The sequence below is a fragment of the Xyrauchen texanus genome, chromosome 38 (assembly GCF_025860055.1).
Source record: "Xyrauchen texanus isolate HMW12.3.18 chromosome 38, RBS_HiC_50CHRs, whole genome shotgun sequence".
Lineage (NCBI taxonomy): Eukaryota > Metazoa > Chordata > Actinopteri > Cypriniformes > Catostomidae > Xyrauchen > Xyrauchen texanus.
The window spans coordinates 34,873-52,937 of record NC_068313.1 but is presented as its reverse complement, the minus strand read 5'-3'; the positions used below and the strand labels follow the sequence as shown (position 1 = coordinate 52,937).

General features: G+C 36.4%; 1 protein-coding gene and 1 long non-coding RNA gene across 3 annotated transcripts; both read left to right on the top strand.

Moving 5' to 3' along the window:
• Window positions 1-1,233: 1,233 nt before the first annotated feature.
• On the top strand, window positions 1,234-10,013 carry LOC127631412 (uncharacterized). The gene is made up of 5 exons (XM_052109527.1): window positions 1,234-1,312; window positions 3,555-3,608; window positions 4,853-4,902; window positions 8,354-8,742; window positions 9,492-10,013. Exons 2-5 carry the CDS (start codon window positions 3,568-3,570, stop codon window positions 9,972-9,974), a joined length of 963 nt encoding a protein of 320 aa, XP_051965487.1. The 5' UTR covers window positions 1,234-1,312; window positions 3,555-3,567; the 3' UTR covers window positions 9,975-10,013.
• A 2,081-nt stretch (window positions 10,014-12,094) lies between these two features.
• LOC127631415 (uncharacterized) lies at window positions 12,095-16,905 on the top strand. 2 transcript variants are annotated; one of them, XR_007968955.1, is made up of 5 exons: window positions 12,095-14,178; window positions 15,551-15,598; window positions 15,784-15,966; window positions 16,159-16,236; window positions 16,513-16,905. It is a non-coding gene; the product is annotated as an uncharacterized LOC127631415 (long non-coding RNA). The 2 variants fall into 2 exon arrangements; XR_007968954.1 differs by lacking the exon at window positions 12,095-14,178 and having other exon boundaries at window positions 14,239-15,598; window positions 16,513-16,904.
• Window positions 16,906-18,065: the final 1,160 nt, after the last annotated feature.

Here is an 18,065-nt window from a genome sequence, read left to right as displayed (position 1 = left end):
AGATAGGATCTATACTCCGTTAAAATCAATCCATAATCACGAATAATAAATTGGCTTTCAAGGATGTATACTGTCGTCATAATTTACACATCATTTAATTGGGGCAAACACTGTCATGTGACATTATATTCTTGCATTAATGCCAATTTTCTCGACAAAAAGTGTTTCCAAAACAGTTTTTCGCGACATTTGAAATATCGACATGCACTAGAGTTACATGGAAAAATATTATGTCGACACTTGTGAACTTTTAGCGATAATTTGCGTTTCCATCAGCTTTGTTTTGATGCACTAAAATGTTTGCAAAAAGACCTTGGATGGAAACTTAGTTATTGTCTCTGTCAAAGTAACGTTGCTAGCGGTCTCCAGTGCTATCGTTAATTTTGCTCACAAATACAAATTGCTAGATTAAATTGGCTAATCAGTACAATGGTTGAATAAAATAGAAGTGTCTGAACTGAATGAAATCTCTCAATTTGGGTATTTTTTCAATTGTGACTGAGATGATAGAGTTTGGAAACTAGTGGTCACAATTACTGCTATTCTCATTCTAGTACAGAATTCCGGTAGTTCTAGTGTTAATGATAAAAAACAAAGAATAGGCTACTCTGATTTTAAAAATAATATACAAACACATTTTGTCACTAAAAGGAAACTGTTTTATGATGATAACTGTTATGTGATGATGATAACATTGATGAATCCCTTTATGATAAACAACAACATGGCATACTTATGGATACATGTTTACAGCCAGATGATATAGCCCAAGAGGTTTTAGATCAACACTTTTATTTTATTGTATATTATCTATTGCTCCTGAAGAAGGTGACAGTCCTGTTATATTACGAGATGTAACAAATGAAGCCAAATGTTTCCCCAGATCTTTTCCAAAAGGAATAGGTACTTTTCATGAGCCACAAGAACAAATGATCATTGTGAAGGTATTTAAATACACGCATTCTGAATGCAGATGGAAGGTTTACATAAAAAACAGTTCGACACAAGGAAATAACAAATACCGGTACACAAATAAATACCATGCATCATTTTAAATCAAATAAAGATAGGGGATTATATTATATAACGGTTTCATTAAAGTCAAACTTTATTTATATGCGTTAAATATTCTATATCCTCTATAAAAATTGCATTGAGGAGCAGAATTTTGACACATGAATATATGTTATATTTAGCTTTTGATTTCTCCCTGCCAGTGAGTCGGTCCTGTGACGCACCCACAGGGTGTGCGCGCGCGCGTCATCACAAGCACAGGACTGCATTTTGCTGTCAAGCAGGGAGCCATTTTAAGGTGAGGGAATACTTGAATAAAATACAATGTTTACTATAGACTATTAGTCTACCACGTAAAACCGATACGCTGTATTTGATCGAAAGGCATCGTTTAAGAATGTATATGGGGTGGAGGATACGATAATAATTTACTAAATAATACCTACACTTCAGAACGGGCTAGAAAATACGCCGCCATTTTGCACATTTATGAAACGCAGTTGGAAATGTGGCGTTTTCATTATTTTATATATATAAGAAAACAACTATTTGTTTTATGTTTTAGCAGTATTTTATCAGATTCCTTTTTATCAAGCAAATTTTATTGTTTCCTTGTTTGGATATATTATCTTTTAACGCAGTTAACGACAATTATTTTAAAATAATTCTGTACACACTGCTCTTTTTTTAAAGCCTACATAATTTACTTTCTTATGTTTAATGAGCCACTTTACGGCAAGTTTCTATTGTCAAATTTTACAGTAATACATTTGAATATTTGATTATTTTAAATAGCTTATGCTAACGCCTTACAACAGGAAATACGCGTCGAATTTCTTTTGATGACATGCAGTTTTTTAGAAACTGTTCATCAGCGACTAACCCATGTTGTCTTTTCAGTTTATCTTCCTCAACACTTTCCCCCACCGAAGGAATTGCGTTAACTAATCAGTAAAATGACAAAAAAAAAAAAAGTAGTGTTGAATATTTAAAGAAGAAACTAAATTATGTTTTTAAACACGTATTTACAATCTACCTTCATAAATATTGTATTGGGTGTTGGCAAAAGCTGTACAATAGTATGTGCTCTACAACAGTGGTTCCCAACCTTTTTAGGGTACTGTACCCCCAAAACATTTTATCCTGCCTGAAGTACCCCCACAAGCGCATGTGATCGGTGTGATTTTTAGATTTGGTGTAAATTTTAGGTGATCCCTGAATTTACCTGTAAATAATGATATTTTTACTTCCTATAACTCTTATAATATAATACTTGTCTTTGTTCAATATTTGTATGACTTTTTCACATCTTCACATGTCCAGACCAATTATACAAAAACAAAGATCACATTTTATATAATAATAATAATAATAAATTTATTTTATATAGCGCCTTTAAAAGTTGCTTTCTCAAAGCGCTTTACAGGCAAACATAACAACAGAGAAAAATACACACTTTAAATACAAAAATAAACTAATAAAATTAATAATCAAGTAAAAGCAATCCTAAAATAAAATATTTTGAGAAAAGATTTAAAAGTCACTAATGTATTTGAATTCCAAAGCATAGGAAGAAAATGCTTTATCACAGAACGAAACTGTGTCTTGGGAACAACCAAGAACCAACAACTTGGTACTTAGGTGTCGTTGTAAATGGACTGGTTTCATTCTATTATTAGAGAGCACATCCCCGCAGAGGAAACACAGCGGCTGAGGCGGTTCAGTAGGTGTGGACGTGAACCCGAAAACGACATACTGTTCATGAAATTGCCGGTACTTTGACTTATCAGCTTTTTTTTTCTTTTTTCCATGGGTTCACTTGAGCTGCCACTAGCACTGCTGCTGCTTGGAACGGCGCGTTTTTTTAGCCATTGATCCATATCTAGCTAGTGTTCTACTCAAAGCTAGCCTCTCTGCCTGTTGCTATGGTCAATTGTGTAAAAACGCTATTTTAAGTTGACTCGACATTGTAAAAAGCAGCCCTACACTGTGTCCTAGGATACAGCTTACACGTTTAGACGTCAGAGAATCAAATAACGTTCAAAGTGGTTGGTTAAACCTCCATGATAAGAGTCGCTTGCACAGTGGCCATTCAACTTTGTCATCTGGCCATTTAACAGAAAAATCCCAAACGGCAGAGAGATTTCGAGACATTTCTTTCAATATAGCTTACGCCTTACGCTATCCAACGTTTTGCTGTAATTCAAAGTTTGCTTCTGGATAGGAGGGGTGGAGGGTGCTCAGTTTTCAAAATTAAAATGATTAGTGTTGGTGTATATTTTAACATTGGCTTATCTACCAGTGGCTTCTCTTTTTATAAGGCTGTTTATAATGTGGCTTCTATTTGGTTACACCTGGGAACACTGTTCAGATTCACCTCCCTGTTTGTTTCTGATTGGTTGCTGTCAGTAACTTGACATGCAGTGTGGGACTGTCCTAGCAGCTTCTCAAGACAGACCAGGAAGGAAGGCAGCAAAACTTAGAATGTTATTAAAGGTTATTCAGCTGTGACATGTGATTGTTTCTATTCATTCATTTAGTTGTGCCTTCGAGATGACCCAAATGATGCTGGATGAGGAATGCACAATGTCAAGGTAGGCACGTTTTTGTTTCACTGACCTTCTACTTGTATTGGTGACTTCAATGTTAAAATATAGTTTTGTGTTTCTGTTCATTCATTTATATATACTTCCATTATTTATATTCACTTCCATGATAGCAATGAATGGGTCTGTCTTATGTTAACTCCGTTTCCTAGATAGCAGGAATAAAGAGTAAAGGGGACCTTACCTTGTAGCTTGTGACCCTGAAGAAAAATGTAAGTATTGCCTAGAAAAAAATTATCTCTGTCTCTCATATATATATATATATATATATATATTATTACACACACATATATATACAGTATCTCACAAAAGTGAGTACACCCCTCACAGTTTTGTAAATATTTGATTATATCTTTTCTTGTGACAACACTGAAGAAATGACACTTGGCTACAATGTAAAGTACAATGAGTGTACAGCTTGTATAACAGTGTAAATGTGCTGTCAATTTATACAAGCTGTACACTCACTACTTTACATTGTAGCAAAGTGCCATTTCTTCAGTGTTGTCACATGAAAAGATCAAATATTTACAAAAATGTGAGGGGTGTACTCACTTTTGTGAGATACTGTGTGTGTATATATATATATATATATATATATATATGAGAGATCATTTTATTTCTAGGCAATACTTACATTTTTCTTCAGGGTCACATGCTACAAGGTAAGGTCCCCTTTACTCTTTATTCCTGCTATCTAGGAAACGGAGTTAACATAAGACAGACCCTAATTTTTCAGGCCTTGGAGACTCTTATACCATTGCATTGAAGGAGAAACTCCTGGCAGTTTTACCTGTCCAGTCTTACACTTCATGAAGAAGTCTCCTGCGGCCAGGGTATTGGGAACTGCAAGTGGTCATGCATTTTCATGTAGTTTAGGAGGGGCAAATCTGGCACCAGAAATTAGCCTCTGTGCTGGATTTGCTTTTCAAGTGATCATATCTTCTTCAGAGACTGGCATCAATGACTTACTGAACTGATCAAATACTTTAGAAAGACTTTGATACAGTTTAATATTTAAAAATCAGGGATTAAAAAAACAAAGAGGCCAGTACCATACCGAGCATCACTGTTTTAAACATGATCTGAATGGATACTTATGGTGATGGCAAAAAAACTTGTTACACAAGGCAGGTTTCATAACATTTTCATTTTGAATTGGTATACTATAAAGAATTAAACCATAACATAAGTGTACATGCTAATATTTGAGTTCATTTTTGGAATTGCAGCAACCAGTGGCCCTTATCCAGGATCCAGGATTTCTGCAGCATTGATAAAGGTATGTGTAACTTGCAGAGGTGGGGGCTCGAGTTACATGACTTGACTGGACTCACAAATTTAAGGAATTTAAGGAATTAATGACTTTGACTTTGAGAACCAGTGGCTCGAGACTTGACTTGAACTGCATGACTCTACAATGACTTGAATGATTTTTATTATTATTATTTTCAATAACTTATTATAAACAGTAATGAAATGTGTTTAAAGCCCGCCAGCACCACTGATCTGCATCTGCACAGTTAACGCTGCACTCACAATGTGCCAAAATGACAGATGATTGTCCAGTTCCCAAAATAATCTCCTTTGGATATAAAGATTTTTTGGACCGTGTGAATAAAGAAAGTATGAAAATATGCAACGCAAAAATATCCGATACAAGCCTTGAATTTCAGTCAGACATTTCAAAAACCACAAGGAAAGGCAAGTAAATTATTTCGTTATCATTTCATTATCCAGAAAGATTACTATGTAAAATTACTGTTCAAATGTTTGAGGGTTGTCAGTAAATTAAAATGATTGATGATTAATAATGTTTTTTTGCACGACAAGTTTGAAATGACGCGACATTGCCTCTAAATGTGTGTGTGCTTTCTCAACAGTCAACAATAAACCATAACCATTTTTTGACAATGTAACAACATAACAGGCAGATCTGTAGTCACAACACTTTATTTAAAACATGACAAGTATTAAATATACAGAATGACTCGTGATCGAAATCCAAGTGCTCTTGTAGTGATTATGACTTCTGAAGACTTTAACTATATAAAAATACTTTTATGACTATTTTATATAAATTTATATTGTTGAGTGGTGGTGGCGCGTCTTGGGCTAAAGCACTGAACTGGTCATCAGAAGGTCACTGGTTTGATCCCCACAGTCACCAGCATTGTGTCCTTGAGTAAGGCACTTAACTCCAGGTTGCTCCGGGGATTGTCCCTGTAATAAGAACACTGTAAGTCAGCTTTGGATAAAAGCACCTGCCAAATGCATGAATGTAAATTGTATCTCTGAAGGGAACTGTCTGTCAACAGAAAAGTTTCGATGGCATTTTCTTTTCATCTTACCTCCGTATAATGCAGGAGTCGGGAACTTTTTTTCAATTAGGAGCCCATTTAAAAATGTTTAGTTGATGCATTTTTGCGAAAGAGCCATTCCACAAACGAATAATTGACTGTTTTCAAAAACAACGTTTTGCAATAAAGTAAAATGTTTTTAGTGCCCATAGACTACTCAAAAACAAACAAATATGCAAACATTAATAGGCAACATGTTGCAGTATGGAGTTGAGTACACGTGTTTGTGTGGGTCTCCATAAAATAATTTTACAATTGTTCAAGAAAAATTGTACTTACCTTTTGGGCTGGGCGATAGGTAAAAAAATATTTGAATGATAATCGCATTTAAAATATCACGATATCCGATTATATTGTGAATATTTTTGCTTGATTGATTTTGCTTTAAAAATGTAATACATTTATTAAAAAACATTTCTAAATTCAAATGGCACTTTAAAAGAAATGATAAAAGCAATTAAAATAACTAAAGTGATTAAAAAATCTTCTATATAACCACCTCCCCAAATCCAAACATTTACCATCTCCAACAACCCCATTTACCATCACGCAAGTATCCGTATGTGGCAACAGCTGCAAATTAAGAACTAAAGACAATTAGAAATGTAAAGATAATTATTATAATCATCATAATAAATAAGCCAAAAAATTCCCTTGTGTGGCCAAATAAAGCTGCCATATGTGTGTTCTTATCAAATGTGTTTGCATATACAGTTAATGCTGCCTAAAGAGAATAAATAATATTTAGTCTTTAATCCAAAGATATATATGACTGAACCTGTAGAGTTGCGTTCACAATGTGTAAGAGTGAACTGCTCCGTCACCTCACGAGATGATCGGAGATCGTGTGCAGCATTCTCATAGACAACACAACATTATTCTTGCAAACAGTTTTCAGTTGAAAAAGAGTGACAGAGAAAAAAGGAGTGATAACTCTTACATGCACTTGTTTCACGAGACAGACTCGTGCTGCACGCCCCTGAACGTACCGCAAATCAGACGCGAGCACTGAAGTCTTTACTTTTATATGTTCTTAAAAATATAATTGTGTTTCTTCAAGCATGTCTTTTTGACTAACAGCATTTCTTGTCATGTGTTTCAATCCGAGACCTCTTACATGTCATTCACCTGTTGCAGGTAGATGAGCAAAATTACTCGTGCATTAAATACATTTGGACGAGGAGCTTGTGAATTGGATTGAGCCTTGTCGCATACACGCAGTGTTATACATTTTAACCGGTTAATAGGTATCTAGAAGTGTTCACAGTATTTTTAAGTGCCAATGATACAAATACTGTGCATGTTCATTAACGCAATTCACTAATATATATATATATATATATATATATATATATATATATATAATAAAACGATAAAAATACAGTGCATGTTCATTATGTTTCATCTGAGCAGCCTCCCTTCCACCAGAGTGAGCCCTCACCAGAATACTGAACTCTGTCACTTTCTGTTTCCTGCCACATCAGTTCCTTTCATGTCACTTCCTGTTTGCTCTGTATTTGAGCCATGCACAATCACTCACACCTTGCAAAGTATTGTCAGTTCACCTGCCTTACCAAGCGTTTATCTGTTGCTTCATGTTATGATCTACTGCCTGTTTATTGGAATATGTTCTTGGATTACCCCTTTTATATTGTTTGGATTGATTACCTGTTGCCAACCTCTGCCTGTATTACTTGCTACGTTTGTGATTTCTGATTTGGATGTGTTCATTAAACTCATCTGCAAAATGGATTTAACCCAACATCCGGTCTGAGTTTGTTACACATTAACGCACTTTACTAATATATATGTTATATTTATATATATATATATATATATATATATATATATATATATAAAAAAACACATTACTGTTATACAATTCATATAAAAAATGAATGTAAAAATATGTATATAAGCTCATCTTTTCAGAGCAAAAATAAATATTATTTAAAAAATGAACCTCTATTTATTTTAGTACTGTGGCTTGACTCGACTTGAAACTCACCATGACTTGACTTGATTTGTCTGCACTGGACTTGAGACTTGACTTGAGACTTGATGGTTAAGACTTGAGAAATATGCATCAGCAACTGCTGTGAGTCACTTCCAATAGGACCTTGTTTGTTTTATGACTCATCCGAAGGACGGAGCACATGGAGGTGAAGTGAGCTGGTATTTTAACCAGGAGCCTCCTGGTATCAAGCCCCTTTCTTAACCACAGAGGACCACCACGCCTCCTATTGTGATATAATGTGACACAGATAGTTTTTGTTTTTTGTCAGAAAAACTCTTTGAAACAGTTATTGTACTGTATCTTTGGTCTTGATCCTTGAAGTTTGACACCCACCACTTTGTTTTTTCTTACAACAGAGTCACCCTACTACCTAGACCTTGTATCAAAGCAAGTGGAGAAATGCAGGGGGCAGACTGTGCCTCTGGAGAAGCCAGCAGGGTATCAAATAAGAATTGGGGGGCTAGGTGACACAATCTATGAAGAAATGGAGGATGAGCTTGAGGCATGGGAAGATTTCTACCTTCCTGAAAGAGTAGAGATGAGAGTTTTCGGTGCCATTGATATGTTCCCGAGTCTAGCGTTGGGACTGCAGCTGATCATTCTGGCAGGCAAAGATGGCAACATCTATGCTTATGAAAATGAGGTGTTGCACCAAGTGGCTGACAGCTTGCCGGACCTCTTCCAAAAGGGAATTGAGTTTCCTGGAACCAAAGTCTACAACTATGGGGAATGTTTTGCTCCTATGGTAAGAATATAAAACTATTAAAAGTCAAAGATGTAATGACCAGGGTGCTGTGAACACTATATCCATGCCTCTCCCCACTGTCAGAGGAGGATATAGAAAATGGCAAATAATTGGGATTGGTCATTATGTTACTGAAACCTTTTCTGCATTATTCTGATGGCATGTATGTACACAAGCTTCTAAACTGCTCTAGGGACTCAGTTGAAACACATTAAGCATAGAACTGTCCATAAGTCATTTTCACAGTGATGATAATGAACACCAATGACAAATCTTAAAATCATCAAAAGGTTGCAATTACATTTTCTAGAAAATTGTGTCTCAATCTAGGTTTATATGGCATGACCCTGTCTGTACCATTGACCATGTTTGAAACTGGTTTTACATAGGGTATTGAACCAACTCCCCAGTAATGTTGTTGAAGCTGACACCCTGAGATGCTTGATGAGATTCTGGGATCAATAAGCTACTAACATCGATAAGCAAGATGGGCTGAATCACCTTCTCTTCTTGTTTGTGAACTTTCTTATGTGTAGAGAATAGCTTTTTAAACTTTGATGAAACTTGGTCTGGATAATTAACTAAATATAATCTGGGGTTATATGAAGACCACCTGTCTGCATGTCACACTCTCATTTTTACATATGCCTACGGTGGAGCTTGGTCATTGTGCTCTGTTTTTTGATGATATTGTTTTATGTTGAATGGCCGTCACTGACACGTTTGTTCTGCTTTGTTGTGTTTTAAAGACAGAAGAAGAATATGATGAATTAATGGAGGATGAAGAAGTAAAGAATATTAAAGGGGAGACCAGGGAATTCATCAAAAGCAACGAAGCCAAATTTCTGAGCATACTGGCCCGCATTGAAGAAAAAGAGAATGCAGAAAAGGTTGCTTCCAATAAAGTCCTGCCTTCTAACCATATCCGCCCCAAGCATGTTGTTGATCAAATGCTGAAGCATGCAGATATATTGGTCATATTTAATTTAAATGATGCCTATTGTAAGACATTCTACAAGTTCTACCAGCTACTACAGCATGAAAAGTGGGAAAGTAATGGGAATTGGAGAAGATGTCTGCTCCGCTTCAGGCATTTTCTACGTGAGCATAAACTCTTTGATTACATTAATTTTTTTACCAATGAAGTCCATGTCTTTGCTCCTGAAAAGGGAACTGTCCCACAACTGCAATGGCACCCAAACAGTTACATGTTAACTGACAATGCAAGATGACATTTTTGAAGAGAGCTCAATAAATATCAAAGGGCTTGCTCAACTTCGCGCGTGGCGTCCTGCTGGATATTTTCATCATTTTCAAATTGAAAACAAATATTCTCCTGCAATGTAATCTGTATGAAACAAAGCGATTTACAGTTTTCCAGGCTCAGCTTCATTATCTGTAATGTGATCACACCCACCAGCTGAGCGCGCCATTCATACGCTAATGTGCTGCGACGATCAAGGGAAATTTTCCTAATTTTCCTCAGAAGAAGAGCGGGACTCCGATGAACGTTTGTATTTTGAAGAGAGACTTGATCCAGCCGATGATACAATTTCAGCCGAGTAAGTCCTTTAGTTTTGTTTAGATGACATGCTATTTTATATAAACATGTACATATTTTAGTAGTGGGACTGTTTCCAGACTTGCCAGCCCGGATTCAGTCTATTGAAATTTGAAATATCTTATTTTAGTTACGTGTAAATGCTGTTTCAGCTAAAGCAGGTATTTAAATTGTATTCTGTATGATATAAATATGATATGTAATAAAATATAATCTAAACATTAATATTATGTTATATCATATCTAGTGTTTAAAATGCCTCATTATCATCAACAAAGCTTGTGCTTGCAAATATGCACTTTAAATATGCCCATATTAGAAAATCAGCATATTATAATGATTTCTGAAGGATCATGTGACAATGAAGACTGCAGTAATGATACTGAAAATTCAGCTTTGATCACAAATGGCCTTTTACAATATATTTAAATAGAAAACGGTTCTCTTAAATTGTAAAAAGAGTTCAGAATATCAATGTTGTTTCTGTATTTTGGATCAAATAAATGCAGTCTTGGTGAGCAGAAGAGACTTCTTTTAAACGGTAATGTAGGTCTAAAATTAAGTAAAGTCTTTATGTAAAGAAAATGTATAGTCAGATTACTTCTTTTAACTTAAAACTTGATGTTGATCATTAAGTCTCGTCACATTCATTCTCTTTCTGTCACATTCCTCATTGATAGGCCCAGAGGAGGGGTCTTTTGTGTCCTCAGGTGTGAATCACCTCCTTCATCCTTGATCATTCACGCCTCCTCGCATATTACCTATCAACACAAAGTGTCTTACAAAAGTTAAATGACTATATTGTTTGTATGAATGAGTGATCGGGATGGTTTCACATCATTTTGTAGCAAAAACTCTAGGCTTCAAGATCCAGTTCTCAAAAGTCTTGTGGACAAATGTTTAGTATGTGTTATATGGCCTTATTTCAGTGACTTAACATTTTAGTTTTTTCAAAAACAGGCATAAACGTTATTTTATAAAAAATACAAACCTGTACACACATGTTGCTAATCATTGACTAAAACGGCATTAAAATGCCAGACTTTGTCAACTAAAACTTGACAAAAAAGATTGACTAAATATGATAAGAACTAAAAAGGACATTTGACACAGGACTAAGACTAAATATGAACACTAGTATTCAGTTGCCATGTCATTAGGAGTGACATTTAGCATAAAACAAACTTTTATTTGTTTTTAAGTCACTTTTGATCAGTATGGTATCACCTCCACCTCCTTTTGAGCCAGGAAAAACCCTGCATTAGTTTAACAATTAGGTTTATTTAACCAAAACACAATAATGTATTACATTTTAGCTGTAGCTCTAACAAAATGTCGTACCTTTTTACTTTTAACAAAGAGGTGTTTCTAAAACAGTGGATATTGTCTGTGAAGCAAACTTATTCAGATGTTCACTTTTAATTATAATGAATAAATGGGTTAAGAAAGACAAAGTATAAAATTGTTAGCTTAGCAAACAGGGTTATGTCACTAAACCGCACATAGCATTTCATTGAATTAAAAATGTATCTTTAGCACAAAAGTGTCTTACATTTATCAAAGATAAGTATCTTTCTAAAGCGATGAGTAAAGGATGTGCTGCAAACTATTCCACATTCAATAAAGTTTTGTGTTTCAGTAATCAGTGTTGTGGAGTAACTAGTTACATGTAATTTAATTACAAAATAAATGTAACTAATCTGTTACAGTTACTGAGGAAAAAATGTGTAATTAAATTACAGTTACTTATGAAAATATTAACGATCACAAAGGGGGTTAGGTCTGAAAAAATCTCTAAAAAGCTAGGATATGTTGAAAAATATTCATTTGTTGCTTTGCCTGTTATTGATGTGCATGATGCCTCCTGCCATTTAAAGCCTGTTTAGTAAAGTGATGCTATTCTGATGCTTTTGATTGGTTCTCTCGTTTGAATTTGCAGCCACCACGTCTGCCAGTTACATCAATCCACATTGCCACTGAAAGCTTTAGACTACAACCTGTCTGAGGTTTGCCACCATGCCGAGTGATAAAAATGCGTTCCAGTGCTGGAAATGTAAAAATCATTTCATCCAGAAATCAGAAAAGGCTGCAAATATAACAGTTCAGTGCAAAATATGTTTGCCAGCTATTAAAATGCTATCGACATCGAAGGTTTCAATGTCGAACCAGAAGAAGCATCTGTAGGTTTGTAATTTAGCATACAGTTAACTAAGCAGTCATTAAATAAAGTAGGAAAGACACCAATGTTTCAGGAGTTTAGGACATTACAGTTTTATCTTCTGTTAATGCTGGATTTCTGTAAAGCTGCTTTGAAACGATGTGTGTTGTGAAAGGCGCTATACAAATAAAGTTCACTTGACTAGGACACAGACTAGGACACATGCTTATTCAATAACCTATTTGGTTATGTTTATGCTTTATTTTTACGATTTACTTTTTCCCCAAGGCATTGTTCGATGCCAGTGTTTCCTGTCATAGCTATGCAAAGATTTGATTTCAAAAACAGTATCATGGCTATTAAACTATTTCTTGTTATGATTTAAAATCTGTATTTAACCTCGGAATGATCTCAAAGTAAAAAGCGGTACTAAAGTCTGATTTTGTGGTGGCTCTGCTTCAAAATTAAATTATTATAATCTTATTTCAAGTGATGAAGGATTTTTTAATTAGTCTGACAGTAATCAGTGTTGAGTACTACTGTAAGGTTAACCCTACCTGGTTTAAATGTTTGAAAATGATTAACAGTTGAAAACATTCGTTAGAAATTTAGAAAAGTAATCAAATGTAGTCTGTTACATCAATCAAGTAACAGTTACACTACTTATTACATTTTTAAATAGGGTAACTTGTAATCTGTAACCTATTACATTTCCAAAGTAACCTTCCCAACACTGTTCGTAATGTTACAAACACAATTAAGCATCTTGTTTAATGTTAGATGTAGCTTCAACATAAAATGTGTTTAACAAATGTTGTTTGTTGAAATAAAAATGAAATGAAATATCATGCATTACATTTAAAATGTACCTTTAGCACAAGTAATCTTACATTGTTCTGATCAAAGTCCTTTCACAAGCGCATCCAAACAATAATGTGATTCTAACCGACACTCGATCCCCTCAGGTGGGAGGGGTTTCAAGTTAAACACATACCCCTGTTCACACATACAGGTTTTTTAATTCCCAATGTTAAAGTGTCATATCTCCTAGGAAATATTTTTTAAGACTGTTTATTGAGGTGCGGGATTACGTAAGGCATTTACAAGCTACTTTAAGGGCTGTCGGGCAAATTACCTGCTGTGTTTGTTAACCAGATTTCGAAGTGTCCTTTTAAATCTTTTTATCTCTCTGAAGTGTTAAAAAATATTCAAAGTATCTGTTCACACATCCATGAAGCCTGGTCAACTCTTAAAGTGGCATATCTCTTAGGAAATGTTTTTAATTCTGTTTATTGCTTTATTATCCATCTTTAAGAGGTAATCCGGGGTTGTCTGCACTCCATCGAAAAATGTTTCGGTCAAATGATTTGCTGCATTTAAGGAGCATGTGTGTGTGTGTGTGTTTTAAAATCTTTGATCCTCACTGAAGCGTTTCCAAGTATCATCTTAAACTGATGCCTGCAACTTTTAAAGTGACATCTCTCTTAGGAAATGATTTTAAAACTGTTTATTGCTTTTGGTGTGTGATGAGACAAGATGTTTACGGCCGAACCTTTGGGGTTGTCGGCCAAATGTCCTGCTGTGTTTAGGAAGTTTGTGTTTTGAAATCTCTCATCTAATCTCTCTGAAGTGCCATCCTGGATACTTCACAACAACAAAAACGGGGTGGTTGTGGCAGCGGGGGCGTGGTCAAGCGCCCATCTGGAGAGAGAAAGCGGTAAGGGTGCTTGTACCTGAGCTAAATTATGTCTAACACCTCTCTCTAAATTCAATGAGTATGGGGAGAGTGGCATATAAACGACCACAGAACCACCAGATGGGAGAGAGTCAGAGACCGAGAGTCCCGTTGTGAAGCTGCTTTATTTTGTGAAGCCATTTCATTTTGTGAAGCTGTGAAAAGTGCTGAGTTGACTAATTAAAAAGTCTTACCTTTGTTTGGAGCAACCTGCCTCCTGTGTCCTTCCTACGCAATCCTCTACACTGGTGCCGAAACCCGGGACACGGATTAGCTCTCGGAGATCCTCTAGGCCCTCGCCAGCCTGCACCAGAATCATCAACAAACCCTGCTTGAGCGTGGCGTCTTGGCCGGCTGGATCCCCGCAACTCCAGCAGGCTGCCCCCGACTGGGTTGGAGCGTACCGGATAACCACTATCCACCAACGCTTGGTTCAACACGGGGCATTGGGCACAGTTAAAAGTGTGAGTGTGAAGTGTGTGCATGGGGATATTCACAAATACCCTGTGATGACCCTTGCAATTACATTTCTTGGAACAAAACGTAGAGAGGAGGTCGCGGTTAGTTCCCGCCTCACCCATCCGCTGATAAAGCGAGGAGATGTGATATGTGCGATGCTCTGGCACGGGAGGCGGAGCCAGACCCCTCTTCGTCTGCTCCACATCAGGATGACGTGAGGGGGAGAGGCTGTGGCCCCTCCCATCCTCAGGGGGCTTCCCGAAGGGGATTTCCCTCTGGAGCAGTTGCGAGAAGAAACCCGCAAGCCCGTCTTTGACCAAGTGAGAGATGGTCAACAACTCCACCCGAATGTCGCACTTTCATATGTCTATTTTACAATTGGCTATATGCACGGTTACTTCCTGGTTTAGATAAGCCAGCTCGGGCATTTCCGGTCAACTGTCATTCCTGAAACAAATGTCAAAGATGTTCTATACTCGCTGCCCGCAGGATCTACCTCGAGTCAACATAAATGATGTACACCGCCTGATTCAGTCAAATTCAAAGACTTCATCGAGCAAACATGAAAAGGGATTTAAGCTGTACATATCAAGCTATATCCATGACTACTGAAGGTAAGTTAGCAAAGTACGCTATAATTCTTTCGTTCTGTAAGCTAGCTATAGACAGCTAACTTGGCTAACGTTGTTGAACGTAAGTTAGCTACTGTTAAGTTGAAAGACCAACGTTAGCTTAACGTTAGCATTGGTAAACAGAATATAACCGCTAAGTTGGCAGCATTTAGATATGTAGATCTGTCTCCTGCTACTCTCCTTGACATAACCAGGCTTGGGACTAGGATAACATTTTGTCTTGCTATGTGGTCCTTCCTTAATTCATTGCCTCTGTTTCTCAGTTTCTGATAAGAATGTGGCAGGAGAGGTGTCTGTGAGAGTAGAGGCAGGTAGGTTGCCAGCATTTGACATTGTACACAGTGAGCATGTTTAAAACACTATCTACACTGACTCCATGTAGTTCTGTTATTAAATATGTATTTCAGTAATCTCAGCCACTCTCAATAAAATGATTTACCTGAACCTCAAAACACATAAGCTGCAGTATCATTTGATAATTATTATTTTTTTACAGGTTGTTCTCAAAGACTATTAACCTGTTGAGCTGTTGGCCTGTCATTGCTGGGTTTGCACTATGCAATCATGTTGTAGATTTGCTCAAACAGACCTCACATTACAGCCAGGAGGGAGTAACGGCTGTCCCCCTACTCACAGCTGCACAGGGTCTGAGCAGCAGTGGCATAAACCTAGAACCCAGGTGATGTTTTCAACACTACCACAATTAACATATTATGTTACATTATGTGTCTCACTTCTTCCTGGTTATGTCATGTAAATCGCATCAACTTTCAAGGCTCCATGCAGCATCCTTCCTTATGAGAATGTGATCATATGAGCTAAAACATTTTTACACAAAGTAAATAAGTTATTTTTCAACATTTCTTGACAGGGCTTTAAGCCTGGTCCAACAAATGAGATTGTGGTGTTGTCAGCTAGGCCCAAGGAGAGGATTGGCTGAAGGGATCAGGTAATCTGTGGAAATGGGCAGTACATGAATTAAAATATGTACTTGAAATGTAAAATTGTACTTTGTGTATGGACATTCAGTTCAATTAGAGGTTCATAATAAAGACTAGTCTAAAAATACAGACACACACACACACACACACACACACACACAACATCCCTGTAGCGTAGAGCTACACAACACTGAAGTAGAATTTGACATGAAAAGCATTACTTAATGATGATAACAAACAGTACATAAACGCTTGTCTAACTGTTCAGTTGTGTATATTTTCAGGAGTAACTTGTACAACGGGCCTGTGACCAGACCTGTGACCTTCCAGACATGTCAGTTCTGCGTGTGAATGAGATTAACCGAGGAATGCCAAGGGAAACTGCTCCACCCACAACAACAATGGGAATAGCATTTATTGAATTGTTTATTCAAAGAATATTCAGAGATGGGAGAGTCATAAAAACAATCAAACAAAAGGTTGATTACTTTTACCTACCTATGCTTTTGGCTTGAAAATTTCCATGGTTAACTTTCAATCTGTTTTTTACAAAGTTCAAATAGTTTGGTTTTCATGTGTTCACTATTGTCATCTGCCACAAATATATTCTAATACAATAAAATTCTAGTATACAAATTATGTTATGTAGTTGAACAGGTCATCATTAATTTATTAAAATTACATATTTTCCAATAAATGTTATTTATGTGAGTGTTTGAGGTTATAACGTATTAGTACCTAAAATTAGTATTATTTAAATGCTGTTTGTAATGGTCACAATAAAATACACAATGCTTTGGGGAGCCAATTAAAAGGCAGTTACAAACAAATGTAGGTTTATTCACTGGAAGCATGAAACTGAAAATGAGGGAAAATACAGATCCCTGTATGAAGTTGTAGAGATGTAAATCCATTCTTTATCATTGAACAAAAGCAGTAGCTAACAACAGTAAAATAGTTTAAATACTAAACAGAACTGCGCACTGGTCTTGATGCATCTTTTTAGAGCAGGGGTTCTCAACCTTTTGCAAGCTGGGCCCCCCCAAAGCTGGTTCATTGCAGTTGGGGCCCCAGTGCCCCCGCCCGCCCCATGCTTTATTGTTGTTGTTATTATTATTATTATAATTGGCAGTAGCACCAGACTTCTAACGTGAGCTTGCAGGCATTATTATTATTATTATTATTATTATTATTATGAGTAGTAGTAGTAGGCCTATCATCATTACTAGGCTATTGCTATATAATTATATGAGGTTACATGCTTTATTGTTGTTGTTATTATTATTATTATTATTATTATTATCATCATCAGTAGGCCTATTATCATTACTAGGCTATTGCTATAATTGGGAATTGGCACCAGACCTCTGATATTAATTTATGCTTTATTATTGTTATTATTACTAGGCCTAATAGTAGGCATCATCTGCATTTTTACAGAAGCTTGCTGGTAGGTGATGTTAATGTGAGACCTGAGCCTGCTTTGCCTTGCAAAGATCCTCAATTCTTGGCTCAATGTTTGATAAACATAGCCTCAAATCATCCTCGATTTGTGCACGATTGCGGTATTTCGTTTTGAGTGCAGTCATTTTTGAGAATCCTGCCCCACACAAATATGTCGACGCTGAAAGGAAGGAGAATCTTCAAGGCGACTTCACAGAGTTCAGGGTATTCCTGCATCAATGCTGCCCAGAATGACGAAAGAGGGCAGGAGCTAAAGAGTTCCTTCAGTCTACTGTCACTCTTCAGCTCAATAAGCTGTTCCTGCATATCAATTGATAGCTCGTTTGCTGTGCACACAAACGGATCTCGAACCCACGCAAAAGAGCGATAATCC